The sequence below is a fragment of the Diabrotica virgifera genome, chromosome 9 (assembly GCF_917563875.1).
Source record: "Diabrotica virgifera virgifera chromosome 9, PGI_DIABVI_V3a".
Taxonomy (NCBI): Eukaryota; Metazoa; Arthropoda; class Insecta; order Coleoptera; family Chrysomelidae; genus Diabrotica; species Diabrotica virgifera.
In genome coordinates this window covers 222,443,326-222,465,305 of record NC_065451.1, presented here as the reverse complement: position 1 = coordinate 222,465,305, position 21,980 = coordinate 222,443,326, and the positions used below count along the sequence as shown (strand labels likewise).

The 21,980-nt window shown below is 34.1% G+C and overlaps 1 protein-coding gene across 2 annotated transcripts in view; it reads left to right on the top strand.

Annotated features, from left to right (window-relative positions):
- Positions 1–21,980, top strand: part of LOC114325043 (tektin-2) — a 40,272-nt gene that overhangs the window by 8,232 nt on the left and 10,060 nt on the right. Inside the window, exons 1-4 of one of the 2 annotated variants that reach the window (XM_050662910.1) lie at positions 2,571–2,696; positions 5,617–5,852; positions 9,756–9,944; positions 16,269–16,483. In XM_050662910.1, coding sequence (XP_050518867.1) covers positions 5,622–5,852; positions 9,756–9,944; positions 16,269–16,483 — 635 coding nt within the window. In that variant the 5' untranslated portion in view covers positions 2,571–2,696; positions 5,617–5,621. Of the gene's footprint in view, positions 1–2,570; positions 2,697–5,616; positions 5,853–9,755; positions 9,945–16,268; positions 16,484–21,980 lie in introns of those variants that run through there. The other variant, XM_050662911.1, reaches the window with a different exon arrangement.

Sequence of the window (21,980 nt, the reverse complement as noted above, 5' to 3'; positions counted from 1 at the left end):
AACTGTGACGCACTGAAAAATGATCATGAGAACAAGAATAGTTATTGCGGATTTTTTGACATAAAATTAAAAATTTAATATTCACCATTGGCGTACATAAGGGTAATATGATCGGTCATATTACCCGTACGCGCACCAATGGTGAATATTAAATTCTTAATTTTATGTCAAAAAATCCGCAATAACTATCTCTTAAAACCTACCAAATTGCATTTGCATATCTCAACTGGTTTTAAAGCAATAAATAAATCATCAGTTTGTGAGAAAAAATTCAACATCCCGTATCTCGGAAACGAAACATTTGCGGACAAACGTCTATTAAGGCAACTGTCATTATTTTTTCATGCAGAATTATCCCTTAAAGTTTGTCGCACTTATTTAGAAACACCGTGTGTTGATGAAGAACATCTCTAGTTATTAAAGTACCTAACTTTTTCATTATCCAACATAAACGAATGAATCAAAAAACAGAATGTTAAGAAAGCCTGAGGCTATGATTAAGTTTTAATTTCAGGATTTTATATATGCTAGAATATTCCACAGGGTCATGCAAACTTTGAGAAAAAAACACAGTTTAATTGGTACACCCGGTATGCAAAGAAAATTTACCTGTTTAGCAACAATATTATTACAGTGGTACTGCTAAAGAATGAGGCTATAATATTAGGCTATAATATGTTCAAGAAATAACTTAAATCGGCTAACAGGTTTAGGAAATACGAGTCATCAAGAATGACCAAATTTTTAAGTGGGCCGATTTCTATGCACGTAAGTTTATAATCAGCAAATCTGCACAGGTTTTTGCTGTTGTCTTCTTAGGTAGAGCTATAAGTAGTGAATTAGACCAACCATTAGGTAGTTGCCCGCTGGTATAAATGGTATTGAAAAACGAAATTATAGCCTCTAAAACATTGCTATCATTTATAAGCTTGTATATTTCAGTTGGAATTTCATCAGGACCAGTCGCTCTGCCATCTTTTGATGATTGTATGGCTTTTCTTGCCTAAGAGCGTGTTATTAGGGGTCAGTCGCAGTTAGTATTATCGGGAGGTGAACTACTCCTATCTTCTTCGAATAGGTTCGTAACGTAATTTTCCCATTCTTTAAGTTTGTCCTCTACTTCAAATATTACTTTACCATGTTCATCCTGTAGCAATGCAGTTTGTTTCTTATTGAAGATACCAGCCGCTTCTTTCACTTTTTTATACATGTTAAATGTGTCGTATCTGTTTTCAAATTCGTCAATGTCATGACACCGTTTGGCTAGATGTTAACTCTTTGCTTCTCGTATTTTACGACGAATTTCTTTTTGTATGCTGTTATAAAGTGTTTTGTTGTTTTTCGCTAGTCGCTGTTGTTCCATCAAATCCAATATGTCTTCTGTCATCCAAGCCTGCTTTTTTAGCTTTGACCTGCCTTGTAAATTTCTCACACAGATTTATTTTACTGTTGTTACGATTTTATTTAAGCCCTCATCGACATTCTCACCGATATTTTCCCAAATTAAATTTTCGTTAAGTTGTCTTTGAACTGATTCCTTAACTTTCTCGTCTTGTAATTGGGCTGTATCAATATTTTTGCGAGACTTCTTTTTGATCACCTTTTTTTATTTTAATTGGTTTACAGCTACTATGGGATTGTGATTAGACCCAATGTCAGCACCTGGATTAGTTTTAACTGATTTGATGCAGTTTCTAAATCGATTTTTTATTAGAATGAAGTCGATTTGGTTCCTAATAATTTTGTCCTCTGATTCTCCATTTGACTTCCAGGTGTAGAGTCTTCTCAGTGGTAGGTTAAAGTGAATATTCGATATAATGAAATCGTGTTCTTGACAGAACTGGACAAGTCGATCTCCACGTAAAATCTCCGAGGACTATGGTATTTTCTGCTGCTTTGACGAGATCTAGAGCATCAGTAAGATCTTTGTAAAATGCTTCTAATTTATCTTCATCACTGGATGATGTTGGGGCATCTGAATTACATTGGTAATGAACGGCTTTGAACTAAATTTCACTAGCATTACTCTGTCAGATATGGGGGTATAAGTTAATACTGATTGAGCTAAATATCTTTGCTTCACATAATCTAGCTTGGGAAAGCTTGAACCAGAAGTTGCCTGAACGAAAAATATGGAGAAATAAAAATATCGGGAAAGAAATGAAAGGTACAAGACCTGATACAGAGAAGACAAAAAGAATGCTAGAAACAGCAGAGACAAAAAGCCTTATAAAAATCGATGGAAAAACACTATGGGACAGAGCTGAAGGTGCAGATATACAAAAGAGATGAAAACTGAAAAACATCAAGGACTTTGTAAAAAGTAGAATGACAACAAATAGAGTAGTAAAGACGGATAGAGACGGTTTTTAATAGGAAGATGATCAGTGGAAAGTCCACGAAAAGGATGGAACGACGACTTACTGGAGGCTCACTGAAAAAAAGACAGTCATGTCGCTACAAAAAAAGAAGAAAAATGAGATTTATTTCATGTGTTTTTAAGGTGTTACTTACACCTTAAAAATACTGAAATATATTATAATGAGTTTTCAATTCCGCTCTTCCACGAATTTAGAGTCAAACGCGAGCTAATCTTATTTTTATTCACTTCTGTGTTCCTGTTGTCATGATTACCATGACAAGTTTTGTCAATATTTTTGATTACTTTGAGTTTTAGCGAATCTTCTGATAATAAGGTATGTTACATTATTATCTGTTACTTTTGTTCTTGTTCAATATTTTAATGATTTAAATTGATTTTTTAAAGAGTTTTTGAGAATAATATTCTTCAAGTATACCTTAATTTATATTCAGTAAATAATAAAATATCTATACATTCTTAGAGGCAGAGATGTAAATACAAATTTCTGGATCAAATAAACGTATACCTTCATTAAATATAAATAAAAATAAAACGAATAAAGTTGAAAAGTAGGAACGTAAGTATTTAAAAGCAAATTAATGAAAATTATTAAGACGTTATCTGGTCAGCGGGAGTAAATCTATTAAAGATGCATTCGATGAAGAATCTATCAAAGATGCAATGTATACGTAGGTAATCTTCTAAGCTTCAGCGTCTTTTGATTACTGTTTGTCTTCCGAATCTACGTTTTTAGTATTATTTTTCAAAATGTTTATCTATCTTCTTACCTGCTCACAGACGGGATGTCAAAAAATTTCAATAATCAACTGGATGTTTCCATCTACTGACTTAGTCATGATCATCCATTTAGTTTTCTTCAAATTCATCTTTAGTCCGTATTCATGACATTATTCATTAAGGCGTTGCACTACATTCTGTAAATCATTGTTGTTATCCGTTATTACTACTGTATCGTCTGCAAAACATAATTTATTCAAAATTTCTCCATTAATAGATATTATAACTTCTACTGAATCTGAGGGCGCTTCTTTAAATATCGCTTCACTGTAGACATTGAAGAGTAGTGGGAACAGCACGAAACCCTGGCGGACTCCTCACTATATTTTGATATCTCGGGTATTCTGGTTTAGACTACTTCCGATCTCTATTTGCTAAAGGCGACGATAATGAACCAGCAACACCTGAAGTTACAACAAACGAAGAAATAAACATCGAGGAGGGAGAGGTAAAGGAAGCATTAAAAAAAATTAAAAAATAGGAAATCTCCAGGAGAGGACAGAATATCGAACGAACTTACGAACTCCTAAAGTACGGAGGACAAGATCTAATTAAACAACTATTAAAACTAACACAAAAAATAATAGAACAAAACAGAATACCACAATAATGGAGATCAAGCATCCTAATACCTCTCTTCAAAAAAGGAGACAAATCGGACCAGGAGAATTACAGAGGAATTAACTTATTAAACACAACATTAAAATTAACAACCAAAGTGACAACAAACAAATTGAATAAAATTATAACATTAGCAGAAGAACAACAAGGTTTTAGGTCGGGAAGGTCATGCACTGACGCTATATTTATAATGAGGCAAGTTCAAGAGAAATCGTTGGAATACAACAAACCGGCATATTTATGTTTCGTGGACCTTAACAAAGCATTTGACAGGGTCACATTAAAGGACGTTATTCATTTGTTATACTCGAGAGAGGTACCTCTAGGAATAATTAGTAGAATAAATAAAACAACACAATAAAAGTAAAAGTGTACGATGAATTAACTGACCCAAATGAAGCCGGCAATGGGATAAGACAGGGGGATTTCTTGAGTCCTTTATTGTTCAACCTGATCGTGGACGAAATAATAAAAAAAGTAAGAACTAAAAGAGGATACCAAATGGGAGAAAAACAACGTAAAATAATCTGTTATGCCGCGACGATGCAATACTAATCTCTCAAAGTGAAGATGATTTACAACGTATGCTGCACCAATTCAACATAATCGCCAGAAAATTTAACATGTTGATTTCCTCACAAAAGACAGCATGGTTATAACAGCAGATCCAATCAGATGTAAATTGGAGCTGGAAGGTCAGATAATAGAACAAGTGATGGAGTTTAAATACCTAGGAATCACACTATCTAGCTAAGGAAGGCTCGAAACAGAAGTGGAAGATCAAGTGAATAGAGCAAACAGAGCCGCATGTAGCCTGAATGACACAATAAGGAGAAATAAAATATCGGAAAAGAAATGAAAGGCAGAATTTACAAAACAGTCATCAGACTAATAATGACATACGCGGCAGAAACACGACCCGACACAGAGAGGATAAAAAGATTGCTCGAAACAGCGGAGATGAAAACCCTTCGAAAAATCGATGGTAAGACTCTATGGGACAGAGCTAGAAGTACAGAGATATACCACGGAGATGCAAAGTGTATAACATTAATTACTGGGTAAGAGACAGAAGAATAGAATGGAATGACCACATAAGCCGAATGACAATAAATATGATAGTCAGGACAGCGAGAGACGGTTCCCCAATAGGAAGACCATCAGTGGGAAGACCACAAAAACGATGGAACGACAACTTACTAGAGGCACATTGAAAAAACAGACAGAGTCATGTCTATACAAAAAGAAGAAGAAGAAGAAGAAGAAGAGGGGTATTCTGGTTGTCAACTCTTACTTTTGCAATTTGATCCGATATGGATTAGACAGAATTTTCATATCACGACTGTCAATATTTTTTCTTTTTAAAAGTTTTTTATGTTGAATCTTATGAAATGCTTTTTCTAAGTCCACAAAACATAAGTTAATGTTCTAATTCATATCTATGCATCTCTTGCAGCTATTGTCTGGGAATTGTGGCAGTCTGATATATTAGATTAAAGACTTCAACCATTACATCAATAACATCTTCATCAATGAGTTTTAATAATTCGATGGCCACAAACCATTGAATCCAGTAGCTTTGTCCTCTTTTGTATTTTTAATGGCAAAGACGACTTCTTAACGTAATATTGGTGGTCCGGTACCCTCTGTTGGATGAGTGAAGTACGTACGTAGAATCTGTTTTTGTATTATTGAAAGTCATTTTGTGTTCTGCTATATGTTTGTTCTGCCAGTTTGACCGATGAAAATTTTTGGAAAGTCACCAAGGAGGTCACTGATGGAAGTTTTGAACATAATATTCTTGATTGATGATTACCTATACTTTTTTGTTACAGAAAAAATGTCTGTCGTCACGTTCGAGAAACCTATGCAGCATGTCAGCTTAGCTGACTGGTACGCAAAACAATGGCAGATGCAACAAACCAACGACACAAGACGAAATGATTCCTTTTGTATGAGGCACGAACTGAGGCAATTACGGAACGAAACAAGGATCAGAACCGAATGGGATACCTATCATAACAACGTTAGACTGGCTGATAGAATCACTGAAGTCGATAGATGGAGAGACGTAAGTTCTTCTTCTTCTTCTTCTTCTTCTTCTTCTTCTTCTTCTTCTTCTTCTTCTTCTTCTTCTTCTTCTTTCTTCTTCTTCTTCTTCTTCTTCTTCTTCTTCTTTTTCTTCAGGTGCCATCTCCGCTACGGAGGTTGGCAATCAACATAGCTGTTTTAATTTTTGAGGCAGTAGCTCTAAATAGTTGTTTTGAGCTACATCCAAACCATTCTCTCAGGTTTTTCAGTCATGAAATTCGTCTTCTTCTGATGCTTCGTTTGCCATCTATCTTTCCTTGCATTATGAGTCGTAGGATGCCATACTTCTCGCCCGGCATCACATGTCCGAGATACTGTAACTTTATTTCTTTAATTGTAAGTTCAACTTCCTTCTCTTTACCTATTCTTCTCAGTATTTCATTGTTCGTAACTCTATCTACTCAGGAAACCCTCATAATTCTTCTATAGGTCCACATTTCAAAGGCGTTAAGTCGTCTCATTGTCTCTACATTTAACGTCCATGATTCCACTCCATAATATAGTACACTGTAGACGTAACATTTTGTTAGGCGTACTTTAAGAGCTAATGTTAAATCTTTGGGACCTTTTTCATTTTTATAAAATTAGAACGTGCTTTTTCGATTCTGACTTTTATTTCTGTAGTGTAGTCATTATTTTCTGTTAGACGTAGTGTTTCAGACTAACTTACCTACCGTAAGTTAAAGTACAGTAACACAACGTCTTACAATTCTGTTTCAACATATCCCTGCATTGTCATAGACCCGGGCTGATACAAATTCACAAACATAAGGCTGAAGAATGTCAAATATAATAATGATGTCAAATACTCTCCAAGAAATTAACGCACCCTCTTAAAAATTTACTCGAATTTCCTAAACCTGTTGTCCCATTGAAGTGATTATTTTAACATGTTATAGCCTTATTCTTTAACAATATCGCTGTAATAATATTGTTGCTAGACAGGTAAAGTGTCATTGTGTACCGGGTGTACCAATCAAACTGTGATTTTTTTCTCAAAGTTCGCGACACCCTGTTGTATGTTCTAGCATTTATAAAATACTGAAATTAAAACCCAACTATAACTTCATGTTTTCTTAACAATCTGTTTTTTGGATTCATTCGCTTATGTTGGATAATAGAAAAGTTAGGTACTTTAACAACTAGCCTTGTTTTTCGTCAATACAAGGCGTTTTTAAATAAGTATGGCAAACTTTAAGTAAGGGGTAAATTCTGCATGAAAAAATAATGACAGTTTGCGTTATAAACGTATCTCCGCAAATTCTTCGTTTCCGAGATAGGGGGTGTTGAATTTTTTCTTACAAACTGACGATTTATTTATAGCTTTAAAACCGGTGGAGACATGCAAATCAAATTTGGTCGGTTTTAAAAGGTAGTTATTTTGCATTTTTTGACATACAATTAAGAATTTTATGTTCACCGTTGGCGCAAAAAAGAGTCATATATTACCCGTATGCGCGCCAATGGTGAATATTAAATTCCTAATTGTATATCAAACGACGCGCAATAGCTACCTCTTAAAACCCACCAAATCTCATTTGCATATCTCAACCGGTTTTAGAGCAATAAATAAATCGTCAGTTTGTAAGAAAAATTTTAACACCCCCTATTTCGGAACGAAGCATTTGCAGACATACGTTTATAAAGCAAACTGTCATAATTTTTTCATGCAGAATTACCCCTTAAAGTTTACCATACTTATTTAAAAACGCCCTGTGTTGATTGCTAGTTGTTAAAGTACCTAACTTTTTTATTATCCGACATAAGCGAATGAATAAAAAAATAGAATGTTAAGAAAACATAAAGCTATAGTTGGGTTTTAATTTCAGTACATATTTTATAAATGCTAGAATATTCCACAGAGTGTCGCAAACTTTGAGAAAAATCACAGTTTGATTGGTACTCCCGGTATACAATGACACTTTACCTGTCTAGCAACAATATTATTACAGCAATATTGTTAAAGAATAAGGATATTTTTTTAAGCTCCATTTAATTTACAATCTGTTATCACTCGTAACAATAAGTAAATTTTATGACAATTATTAGAAGAACAAATTACATGTAGGAATTCTCTCCAGTGAGAGGCTTCCTTTAACATATAATTAACAAACAAAGTTAATAATGTAGTGGTAAATGTTAATTAATTTTATTTAAATCTGTTTAATAAGTCTGTAGGCTTAAAACGCTTTAGTCGACGCACTTCATCGTTGACATTAAACAGTTCGCGCACTAAGTAATCAGAGTGAGCACTAGTTTTGTTTTTGTATTTTTCACTGTACTTTGTGACTTCAGTTTTTATGGATTGAACTTGGAGGTCTTTTTCTATTATGTTGTTCGAAACATACCACGGAGCATTGGCTATAATTCGAAGAACTTTGTTCTGGAATCTTTGTAGGATTTCTAGGTTTGAATTGCTAGCAGAACCCCATAATTGAATTCCATACGTCCATATTGGCTTCAGTACGGCTTTATATATTAAGAGCTTATTTGTGAGATTTAATTGTGATTTTCTGCCAATAAGCCAGTAAAGTTGTCTTAGTTTGAGACCCAATTGTTTTCGTTTTGTAAATATATGTGTTCTCCATGTTAATCTTCTGTCAAGATGTAAACCTAAATATTTGACTTCATTTCTCTGAGTAATTATTTGATTATTTAATAACACTGCTGGACATATACCTCTTCTTAGTGTAAAGGTAACATGGATTGATTTGGTCTCATTAACTCGAATTTTCCATTTTTTTAACCATGCTTGGATATTATTAAGGCTGTCTTGTAAGTTTCTTGAGGCAGTTACTGGATCATGATGTGAGGCGAGTATTGCAGTGTCATCTGCGAAGGTTGCTGTTATTGTAGTTCTTGAAGTTGGTAGATCTGCAGTAAAAAGCTGTTACAGCATTGGTCCTAACACGCTGCCTTGCGGTACTCCTGATTTTATTTGGTATAATTCTGAATATTCTGAATGGTATTTAACTGAAAAGAATCTGTCAGATAAGTAAGACTTTAGAAGTTCATAATACGGATGAGGCAATAGGTTTTTTAGGTTATAGAGTAGACCTTTGTGCCAGACTTTATCGAACGCTTGGCTTATGTCAAGAAACGCTGCTGAGCAATATCGCTTATTTTCAAAGGCGTTGCTGATATGTTTTACTAATCTATGGACTTGCTCTATGGTTCCATGTTCTTGTCTAAACCCAAACTGATGTTCTGGTATGAGATTTTTGCTATCTAGTATTGGCTTGATGCTTTTCATTATTAATTTTTCCAGCACTTTGTGCTGGCCTATATGATGTTAATTCCTCTAGTTTTTTTCCTAGTTTTGGGATCATAATTATAACTGCCATTTTCAGTTGTTGCGGAAAATAATTTAATCTTATTATTGCATTAAAAATTTGTAATATTGCCGAATAAGGATATAACATGTTAAAATAATCACTTAAATCGGATAACAGGTTTAGGAACTTCGAGTTATTAAAAATGATCAATTTTTAAGGTGGTGCGTTAATTTCTTGGAGAAGTGTATATGGCACAAGATCACAACTCATCAAGCCCTCTGTATATGAATCAGTATCAATAGACATTCTTCGGCCGTCTCTTTGTGAATTTGCATCAGGCCGGGTCTCTGACGAAAAAATGGTTGATATCAAATTCCATTTTGAGACCTTACAGATTATTATTTCTCTCGTTTCTCAAAAATGCACCCCTTTAAGTGGTAACACACTGCGGTTTTTTCATATTTGGGAATCCATTGATATTGACCATTGACATGTGGAACGATCAAACCACTTTAACGTTGAATTTCCTTTCTAAAGTACATAATCCATAGACTATAAGTCATATAAAATTGAACTTAAATATCTATAATGATGTATTTTCCTTCCAGGTTTTGATTTCTTGCTTGGACAGAGTAAACCACGAAATAAAGTTGTTGAAAGATGAAAAGTTTGATACCGAAAGAGAATTGGATGCTCTTGGAATACCACTGGGGATAATATCGGAATGTATTTCAATGAGAGATTGCAGACAAGGTACTGAGCTCACATATGACGAAGGAGATACAGAACTAAAAAAAGTATGTACTTTTGTTTATTATTCTCTTGCTATTTTCGAATCTCTTAGAATTCAATGTTTCCGAAGTTTTGAGTTTACGTCGCCTAGATAACTCCAATATTTTCTGAAAATAGATCAGAAATACACACATCAAAAACGAATACACAGAGGGTTGATAGGCCCCCTCTTGGGGTAACAAAACATACGTTCAAAATTAGTATGGAAATGGATAAACTGACTGCAACTTTCGTTTCATTTTTCAACAAAAAAATTTCATTCAAAGCCCTTTGAACCAGTCAAACTTCCAGATCATATTGTAATACATAAGTTAAGTAAATTGTAAAGCGGTAAGGATTAATTTCATTTGGGATGCTAATTAGGGGGTGATTTTCACGATATTTTTACCAAAAAAAAAGGGACCAACTTTATTTTTAGCGTAACTTGCTTAGCTTTATGCTAGAATCTTTTGATAAAAGACAAAAATACAGTTTTTGTTTAAATACTTTAAAAAAGTTTTGATGAGTTTTCTCCGAAAAGTGCTTCATTTTTTGGTTATTTCATATTCCATTTGGAATTTGGAATAAGAATCTATTTTTCATGAGCTACCATTTTGCTTTTGCTGGGTCGTCTACATAGGTACTTCATAGATACACCATTTTTTTTCGTTTTTTTATTTGCTTCTTTTTTGCTGAGAATATTTTTTTCCATAAAATACGTACTTTTTGAGTGATTTGCGAAAAACCGTCTAAAAACGTGATTTTATTGTTGAAAAATGAACATTTTTACTCACAAATAACTAGAAAAGTATTGACTTAGTGAAGAAAACTCTAGGAAAATAGGAAGAAGGAAGAGAGGCAGACCTCGAAGATCTTTTAGAAATGAAGTAGACGAAGCAATGGAAAGAAGAAATCTACAGGAAGGGGACTGGCAAAACAGAAAGAACTGGATAGAACGGTTGAGTGAGGAAATACAATGAAAACTGTTGAACTCATTAGTATGTATGTATATAATATGAAAACGATTGCACTTTTTCATAAAATCTTTCAAAATTCACAATTTTGTACCACATTGTAGAAGTATATGAATATATTTAACATACGTACCTATCTATGTGAAGTAGTAAATGAATATATTGCAACATACATGTATATTATAAACCAATATATTGACATTGTCTGTGGTTATTACATATCTCTTGAATTAACACCTTGAAAATTCCAAATCGGAATAAAATTTCCAAGTTAATTATAGAACTATTAATGTTAGCTCAAGATTAATATTGGTAGGTATTAAAGAATGTTATGAAAGGTTAAGACACTTATAATGTCGTTGGTTCTATGACATATAGTGGATAAAAACGTACCACAGATTATCTGGGGAACCCAAATATTACACAAGTAGGTTCGAAAAGTAACCAAAATTAATATTCACCATTATATAAACGGTTAAAAATATTAATAAAATAGGTCGATGAAACTGTGGTATTATTTCCTTTAAATACCTATAACATTTGATTGATATTCTTATTCGACATTTACGGTTTGTTAAAGATTCATATAGTTATTATAGTTGGTTCGATATAATAGTCCATAAGTTTTCGAGCGAAGAATACTCCTTTTTTCTTACTCCTTGTTATTCTTTTTCTGTCTTTTTACTTGCCCTTTTCCTATATTAAGATTAGTAAATTACATTTTTTATCTCATCTAGATAAATATAACGTAAAACATTTATTGTTTTCACCCAATTTAAAAAAAATGTGAAAACTTTGAATTATCCACGTCCGTCTATCCGTCCGTCTGTCTGTCTATCTGTCTGTCTGTGAACACAACTCCTCCGTCATTATACCAGGTATAATGACAAATGGGGTGTCAAATGAAAGCTTATAATCCAAGGATGGTACCGTAAAATGGGGTTACTTTGACCGCTGGGGTGAATTTGACCGAAAACATAGAAAAATATCTATTGTGATATACTTCAGCCACCCTGTATAATTTTTAAAATTATTTTTAACGATTCAAATTTATAAATATCTAAGAATTCATTTTTAATAAAAAAAATAGAATTAATATTCCAAGGGTTGTTAAATCCACCGATATAACGAATTAAGAAAAAATGGTTTAAAAAACGGTCAAATTAACCCCACTTACAAGAAAAATAAGTTTACAGGCAAAATGCATATACGGTCAACTTCCCCCCAAATGGGGTGAACTTGACCAAAGGCATTTTTTATTTTTTTTTTCTAAGTCATGATTATTTTCTTGTAATTATAATCTAAGCTACTGAAAGTAGACGCCTAAACCCATAACATATTTGCATATAGAAAAATGTAGCAAAATTTAAAATATGATTTTTATAGGATTAAAGTACAAAATCGGTCAAAGTCACCCCAAATTACGGTACTAAAAGTGAGAACTTTGACCTAGGCTCTCTGTCCGCCTGTCCGTACGACCGCGAATATAACTCCTCGGTCATTATACCAGGTAGAATGACAAATGAGGTGCCAAATTAAAGCTTATAATCCTAGGATGGTACTAAAGGTGAGAAGTTTGACATAGGCTGTCTGTCCGTCTGTACGTCCGACCGCGAATAAAACTCCTCCGGTATTATACCAGGTAGAATGACAAATAAGGTGTCAAATGAAAACTTATAATCCAAGGATGGTACTAAAGGTGAGAAATTTGACCTAGACTGTCTGTCCGTCTGTCCGTCCGACCGCGAATATAACTCCTCCGTCACTATACTAGGTAGAATAACAAATGAGGTGTCGAATGAAACCTTATAATCCAAGGATGGTACTAAAGGTTCAGGAAACTTGAGAAATTTGACTTAGGACTTCCGGTTTTAAAAAAGCAACCAGAAAAACTTTTTTAAAGTCACCGGAATAGTATAAGTTATATTATATTATTCGACGTGCCCTCGCAAGACGAGAAAAAATACTTCCTGTGTCATGACTGTCGTTCTGTCCATCCGTGAATACAACTCCTCCGTTATTAATACAGATATAATGACAAATGAGTTGTCGAATATAAGCTTATAACCCAAGGATGGTATTAAAGATGAGAAATTTGATATCGGACTTCCGGTTTTAGAGTTGAAACCGTAAGTACTGTTTTAAAGTTACCGAAATAGTATAAGCGATATATCACTCGACGTGCATTGGCAAGATGAGGAAAAATGTAAAATTTTGGTTTTAATATCATTTCCGGTTAAAAAGTTTTAACCAGAAGTGCCATTATAGTCGTAGAAATAGTACATGTAACACATGAATCGAAGCGTATTCAAAAGTTAAGTTTGAATCTTTAGTTCCTGTTTTGAAATCATTTCTGTTTAAACAATGATAACCCAAAGTTCAGTAAAAATTTATCAAAATTAATAAAATCGTATATCAATCGACGCAAAGTTACACGAAGAATTAAAATATCAACTTCCAGTTCTACTTTCGATTACTTTGGGTGAAAACCTAGGACTTACGTAGTCCAATTACTTGTATTTTCTTTAAATTTTTATTCAATTTTGAATAACTATTATTCAATCTTCGCTTGGCTACTGCTGAACATAGATCTCCCTCATAATTGTCCATCTGTTTCTGGTGCCTCTTGGATCCAATTCCTATGACAACGTTTTAAATCGTTAGTTCAACGTGTTGGTGGACGACCTCTGCCTCGGTAGGCATAATTACTTGGTCTCCATTTCAGTATCTGCTTTGTTCATCTGTTATCTGTCTTTCGAGCCACGTGACCTGCCCAGTTCCATTTCAGTGTTGCTACTCTCTCTACTGCATCAGCCACTACTGATCTTCGTCGTAGCTGGCGGTTTGTGATCTTATCTCGCAGTGAGACGCCCAACGACATAGCACTCTCCATCGCCCTTTGAGCCACATGGATCTTTTGCATTGTTCTCCTTTTCATGGTTAAGTTTTCCGCTTCTGGAAAAAGGTAGACCATACTAAACGTGGTCTATTCCCAGCAAAGGGAGTCTTCCAGGAATGCATTTCTTCTTCTTTAAGTACCATCTCCGCGACAAAGGTTGGCAATCATCATGGCTATTCTTACCTTCGAGGCAGCTACTCTGAACAATTGCCTTGAGCTGCAACCAAACCATCCTCTCAGGTTCTTCAACAAGGAAACGCGTCTCCTTCCTACGTTTCTCCGACCCTCTATTTTCCCTTGAATTATGAGTCTTAAGTTGTTATATCTTTCGCCTCTCATCACATGTCTGAGATATTGCAATTTCCTTTCTTTTACTGTGTTTTCCATTTCCCTCTGTCTATTCCCCTTACAGGCTATTGATTATGTTCAAAATAAGAGAGCTAAAAGGAACTACGTTAGCGGGGTTAACGGGATTTTATTGTCTCATATAGTCAACGGACTTCTATATTTGAAAATACCGCTGGGTGCTACCATTTAAATTGGTGCGTTTTTGAGAAATGGGTGAATAAGTCCCTAGGCACAGGGTGAATTAGGGTGAGTGCTATGCACTTTTGGTACAAAGACGTCTACAGGAAAATTATTCCAGGTTAAATTTACTATCGAAATATTACATTTTAAAGTCAAAAATATTTTTATTTACAAAAATATATTCAAAAGAAAAGTAAAAAAACAACACGAAAGAAAGAAATTTTGTTTTTTGCCGCATAACTTTTTTTCACGGGGATATAGGTACAGACATTGCTTCAGCAGAAATTAACTTACATTCTTTCTCTTTAAAATGACGATTAGTAGAAGTCTCTAGGGTTTATATTTTCCGAAATAGAATTTTTCAAAATTCGCCGCTCACAGCATTTTTGGACCATTTTCTAGTTATATGCAATGCTACATTTATTAGAAAGAGGAATCAATTACCTTTAAACTGGCCTATTGCATAAGGTTGCTTGACTATTTTGAAGCAAGTTCTGCTTTTTCAAGGTTTCATACTTTTAATGATTTTTGATATTTTTTATGATTATTTTTTTTCTCATTATGACTTTTTTTCTTGTACATTAAGGGATATACCTATATTGTATAGTAGAAAACAAGCATCTTTTCTTTACTTTAAAATGGTGTATTCCAAAAAAATCTAGGACTATTTTTAAACAAGATATCCGTAGGATATCCAAGAGTATCCGTAATTTGAAAAGAATTTAAAAATTTTTATTTATTTTTTTTTAATTAGAAGAATATAATTGCATATTATAAACTAATTTTAAATTCCAAATAATTTTTCTTAATAACACTTTTCGATATTGTGAAATATAAAGGTACTTTACTCCTGAGCAAATTCATATTTTTTAACATACCTTGTACACTATTAATAAAAATTTATATCTGATGATTGCATTTTAGGTTTCAGACTAGGCAGACCATTTTATAAAAAATAACTTTTTTTCATAAAATTAATACTAAAAAAGTTTTCCATATGGTTCCAACTATTGCATGTGTATATGTCACACTTTGAAAAAGCATATCTTGTTTAAAAATAGTCCTAGAAATTTTTACAGTACACCATTTTAAAGTAAAGAAAATGAGCTTTCCTTTTTATTAGACAATACATATACCCAAATATCCAATAAAAAAAGTTATAATCAGAAATTTAAAAATAACGGTAAAATATATAAAAATCATTAAAAGTATAAAATTTTGAAAAACTATATCTTGCTTAAATATAGCCATACGACCCTCCGCGATAGAACATTTTAAAGGTAGGTAATTAACTTTTCTTTCTACTAAATGTATCATTGAGTATACCTAGAGTTGCGTAGAACAAAGTTACAGAACAATGTTTGCGAAGTAACAAGGAAAATATCCCAAAATCGCTGTGAGTGGCGAAATTTGAAAAATCATATTTTGGAAATTGTAAATCACAGGGACTTCTACCAAACGCCATTTTAAAGAGGAATAATGGTAGTTTTTTTTCTTTGAAGCAATGCCTATACCTATATCCCCGTGGAAAAAAGTTATGGGAAAAAAACAAAATTGCTATGCATTCATGTTTTTTTCTTGCTTTTCTTTTGGATATATTTTTGTAAAAAACATGTTTTTGACTTTAAAATGTGATATTTCGATAGTAAATTTAACCTGGAATAATTTTCCTATAGACGTGTTTGCACTAAATGTGCATAGAACTCACCCTAATTCGCCCTGTGCCCAGGGACTAATTCACCCCTTTCTCAAAAACGCACCCATTTAAATGGTAGAACTCCGCGGTTTTTTCAAATATAGAGGTGACTATATGAAACAATAAAACCCTGCTAAGGTTGTAGTTCCTTTTTAAAATACCTAATCAATAGCCTCTTAATACGTCCAGTAATGCATTTACATCCAGAAAATTATATCCAGAGACATTATTTATGTATTGAATGTTTTTCCAGGAACTGTGTTTGGTCGAAAACGTAAAGAGAATGTTAGTGGAGAGATGTCAGTCGGCATGGGAAAAACTCAATAAATTGGAAGAAGTAAAGTTTTATCTGAATCTAGATATTAACGATAAAAGCGAAGCTTATGAAATTGATAAAGATCAACTCACGTTGGATAAAAATTGTGCGAATATCACATTTAAAATCGATCCTCTAAGGGTAGTGAAAGGGTAAGTAGATCAGTGATGATTTTTTCAGTTTTTAATTTGAATTGAAATTTCTCCTCCTTTTTCTTCGCTAGAAATTTTATAAAGCAATTTGTTCAGAGAGAATTGACTGCAGAATATATTCTATACCCTTAGTAAGAAATAAGGAAGTCCATATGATACTCAAATACAAAACAAAAAGCTAATGAAAAGATGCACAGAATAACAGAACCGCTAAGAAGATATTGACATGACAGTGGATATGCTGATCAAAGAACCTTATTTGAAGAAATCTAGAAGGCCTTAAACAAATTAACAAAACATAAAGCTCCCAAGACTAAGAAAATATCAGCAAAAATCCTAAAATATGAGAGAAAAGCAACATTTGGTTGCTGTATTTGATTGTAAAATGATGAAGCTGTGTCATCTCAGAAGAAGAAAGTTAGCAAATTATAATAAAAGTGTGGAGTAAGACGTGTCCTTCAAATATCTAGGCCATAAATATAAAACAACAAGTACAAGTGGGTAGATTATCAGATTATATAAGAATACGAATGACTTGGACAGCAGTGGGAAGACTCAGTGATGTGTTGAAAATCATAAAGGTACCAATAAATCTAAAGAAAAGGGTATTCAACAGTTGTATCCTACCAGTTATGACCTATGGAATGGAGACGATAACACTTACAGAGGTATTAGCCAATAGATTGAGAACGACACGTAGGGCGATCAAACGAGCTATGTTAGGAGTATCTTTGAGGGAACATACATATAGAGGAGAGTCGGCTATTGGTGCGCACCTAAGGTTAATTCAGGATATTTCACAAACTTGAAACATTTCAGTTTCCAAATTTTTTGAAGAATACTTCAAAGTCTTAGGTATATTGGTAGGGACCTCATTTAATAAATGGTTGAACATTAGAAGAGTGAGAGGCGAAATTTTCAATTAGTGTAATGCGCACAATTACCCGACCTATTCGGCTAATGGTGCGCATATGTCGGATAACTGTGCGCAATAATAGAACTTTTAAATGACCTTCAAAAATGTAGCTTATTGAACATAAATATTAAAGGGACAAACAAATATACGGAAAACGATAAGAAACCAAGTTACAGATATTTAAAAATAAATCCAAGTATTGCAGAAGTCACAAATATATCCTTCTGGACTATCCTGTCGTATACACATAGCATGAGACCATTGACAATATATCGAACACTTGCACCATACCTCGTCTTTTTTGCTAGATACCATTACCGCAATACACAGAAGTAATTTTGATCTGACACGAGATCGTCCAACTCATCATCATGGCACAGTTCACTTTCTGAAATAACTTCGGAGCTATTGTGTTCAAAAATTTTGATTTTTGTACCTTTTTTCAATTTTGTGGTTTTCTCTTTGCCCCTTTCTCTACTTTGACGGTTGTTTAACGCTTGTTTACGTTTTATGGCGCAGTCACAAAACGTAAAAAATGCCTTTATATACCTTGCCGGCTAATGGTACGTAATGCGCACCATTAGACGACGTTACACTTCACCACATAACACAAAATTTGATAAAAACAAAAAAGAATCGAGCAAAACTAACTATATCAGTGTTTAAAATGGTAAATAAATAAAGGACGTAAGTACTATTTACACTATATTTCTGTCAAGAAAAAAAGTTATCACTTATATTCTCAGACACACAAACAATATCATACCAAGCAAAAACATGTAAACGATAACTGCCAACCGGTAAAGTATCTCCCGACGTTTGTTTGTGTCGGATAGATATGGCCATAGGCGTAACCAGGGGGGGGTTTTGGGGGTTGTAACCCCCCCTATTGGGATGTACTTTGAGCTCTATACGCTTAACACCATAGCCCTCAGAGACCTTCCAGTAGTTGTAACCCCCCCCTTTCAGGTAGTTGTAACCCCCCCTTAGGATCATCCTGGTTACGCCTATGGATATGGCAGTTGCTACTAGATGGCCCGACAATATAGTTTTTGCAATTTTATTAAACAGGAGATTAGAAACATTGATGCGCACAATTACCCGACGCGCACAATTAGCCGACTCTTCCCTACGAAATGATGATGTGCGAAGCAAGACGAAGGTGGAAGATGTAATTGGAAGAATTGCGCAAATGAAATGGAACTGGGTAGGACACGTGATACGGTAAAACAACGAAAGGTGGACGAGGACGAGAAAAATTCTACATTGGAGACCATGTGAGCACAGTCGTAGTAGAGGAAAACCACAAGAACGATGGCTAGACGACATCAAAGCAAAAATGGGGAGAAACTGGCACCAAATAGCGCAAAACAGAGAAGAATGGAGAAGTCATGGGGAGGCCTTTGTCCAGGAGTGGATGCAAATAGGCTGAAGAAGAAGAAGATTATCAGGAGAATACGGAGAAAAAAATTATGATAATCAAAAGCAATACTTGAATTTACAAAACCTTTGTAAGACCTATTATGACCAACGCAAACAGAAATATGAGCATAAACAATCACTACTAAACAACTACTAGAAAACGACAGAAGTGAAGATCAATTAGTGACAAACCACAGAGATAAAATGAGGAGCAAAGATATCAGAATCCTGTGGTGTAACATCCAAGATACTACAAAATGGTCTAAAGTAGAAAAATAGCGTGAAAAGACCACGTTGATGGAATGGGTGATAATAGACTCGCATAGGATTAGCCTGAGCAGTGTTTGGTAAACTAAACTGCATTTAAATCGGACTTATCCATATGCCTCAAAAGGTAAATCTTGGCCAGTGTGTCTTGCCTGTACTCACTTATGGAGCGGAAACATGAACACTCACAAAAAAGGTAGTGAACAAGATTCGCTTAACTGAGAGGGCTATGAAGCACCAGATGTTGGGTGTTGGGTGTCTCCCTGAGGGACCGAATTCCAAACGAAGAAATACGTCGTAGAACAAAAACAACAGACGCTGTCGAAAAAATTGTGTCGCTGAAGTGGAATTGGGCAGGAAATGTTTCCAGATTGTTAGACAACCGATGGACAAAACGTATTGTGTAGTGGAGGCCACGAGAAGAAACACTACGGAGCAGAGGACGCTCACTAACCAGATGGACCGACGATCTGAAGCATGCTATCGGTAACTGGATGTAAGCCGCACAAAACAGAGATAGATGGAAAGAGCTGAGTGAAACCTATCTATGTCCAGCAGTGGACGCGTACGGGTTGATAGTGAATAGACTTGCAAAGATACCAAAGAAATAGACACCTGCAGACCATTCGGAAGATTCCTCAAACGCTGGTGTGAAAATTTGAGATCGAAATCCTAATTTAGGCTACAACTTTGAAAAAACAACACATTGTATTAAAATAATATCAAAAAGAAGATGATAAAGCTAGTTGCACTGATAGTTCCCGAAAATCTAATCACAATAGTTCAATAGAATTTAATTGATAAATCGTTCAGTTATTTACTTCCTGGAAACATGAAAAATGAACGTCAATCAGTCTATAGTGAAATTATTTCGAAATAATTTGCTTATCTGTAAAACAGTAAAATAAGTAAGTAAACAAATAAGTGTATTGTATTTAAATGAATATTTGGAACGTGCTACTGATATTGGTATACTTAAAAAAGTGGTTTTTACGAGCTTATTGTTCATACGCGTGTAGGTGTTATAAAGAATAGTCATAGTAAAATCCCAAGAAATCCCTCAACTTAGGTTCAAGACAGTATCCACAGAGATCATGTGTTACCTCCGTGCTTTTTGATAGAAAAAATGCACTGGGTACATTAATTTATGAAGCATCCATTTGAGTGAATCATAAGCTTATATACTTTGCATTTTTGGATTTCCAAAATGATTCAATAGCGTATTTATTGATTTATGAGTTTTTCCTCATTCTATAAAAATATAAAAATCATAATCATATCATGATCCTATTTGCCTTTACCACTATGTGGGGTCGGCTTCCCCAATTATATTCCTCCATAAATTTCTTTATCAAATTAAATATAATATCAAATTAAAGATAAATTTCAATATCAATACCCTTTTCCGACATGTCCTGCCTAAGCATCTCCCCAGGTCTTCTTTTGTTTTTCATTCCCCCTCCTCGCAGAAACGTATCAAATCAGTTCGTCGTTGAACATGCCCGAATCATCTTAGCCTATGCTCTCTCGTTTGACAGAAATTGACAACGGCCTTTCTATAATTACTCATTCTTAATTTGATTCATGATTTATGGCAGTTTTATTCAATTTTCTTCCTTTCTCACAACACACCCCTTGCTTCTTTCTACTTCATTCATCCCACCCTAATTCTACTACATTCATCTCGATCTATTTTCCCATGACTCCGTAATACCGATCCTAATTACCTACTTAACACTATTACTTTTCACAATATTTCACCGTACACAGTTATCATTTTATTATTTGTAGTAACTTTATTTTTAAATGAACATTTCAAATATGCACTCTGTTTTTGTCCTCCCTTCAAAGTTTGAAACCTTTTTCCAGAGCATGTCTCCACTATTCAAGCTTTCAGTATTTGCTGATGATGTCGCTAACACTACATCATCAGCAAATAAATGAAAGGCAGAATTTACAACGGCAGAATTAACATGACTTGACACACAGAGAACAAAAAGAATTCTAGAAACCCTAGAAAAATCTATGGTAACACACTATAAGAGCTAGAAGTACAGATATACGAAAGAGATGCAAGGTGGAGATCATTAATAACTAGGTAAGAAATGGAAGAGTAGATTGGAATGACCATATAAGCCGAATCACAGAAAATAGAGTAGTAAAGAAGGCAAGAGACGATTCCCCAATTAGGAAGACGATCAGTGGGAAGACCACGAAAACGATGGAACATCTTACTAGAGGTACATTGAAAAACAGACAGAGTCATATCTACACAAAAAGAAGAAGAAGAAGAACTTATGCAAGTCAGAACACCAAATCATGTAATTTTAGCCAAAGCACAAGAGCCTCCTTTATCTGTTCGAAGACAATAATTAGGAAATAAGTGGTTAATAAAATACAGCATATTATGGACAGGACATTTGTGCTCACGAATATAACAAATCATTTAGGGGAGGGCATATAGATTTTCACTTCGGAAAAAATCAAACAAGATAGAACTTTTTGTAATTTCATTAAGAAATGTTTAATAAACAACATATCAAAAAGTTATACTCGAGAAGTGGATGCTTCATTTTTTATTAAACAGAACTACGAAATTAGATGTTTTTTTACATAGCACCGAAAATATAAATTTTAGAAAAAAACTGACTTCAAAATTCAGCAAATTTTACAAAAAAACCTTATATAAAGAATTTTCTAAAATTAAATCTGTATTTTCTATAATTTTTTATTTTTAACGCTAAAGTCACCCTTCTCACAAACATTGGCGCACTGTAAACTAACGTACGGCGAAGTGCACCATTGAGTTATTTTAATGTAATTCTTTAACTAATGGATCAAAAGAAATTTTACAAATTGAACATGAAAGAAGAATAATTAAGCTATCTTATG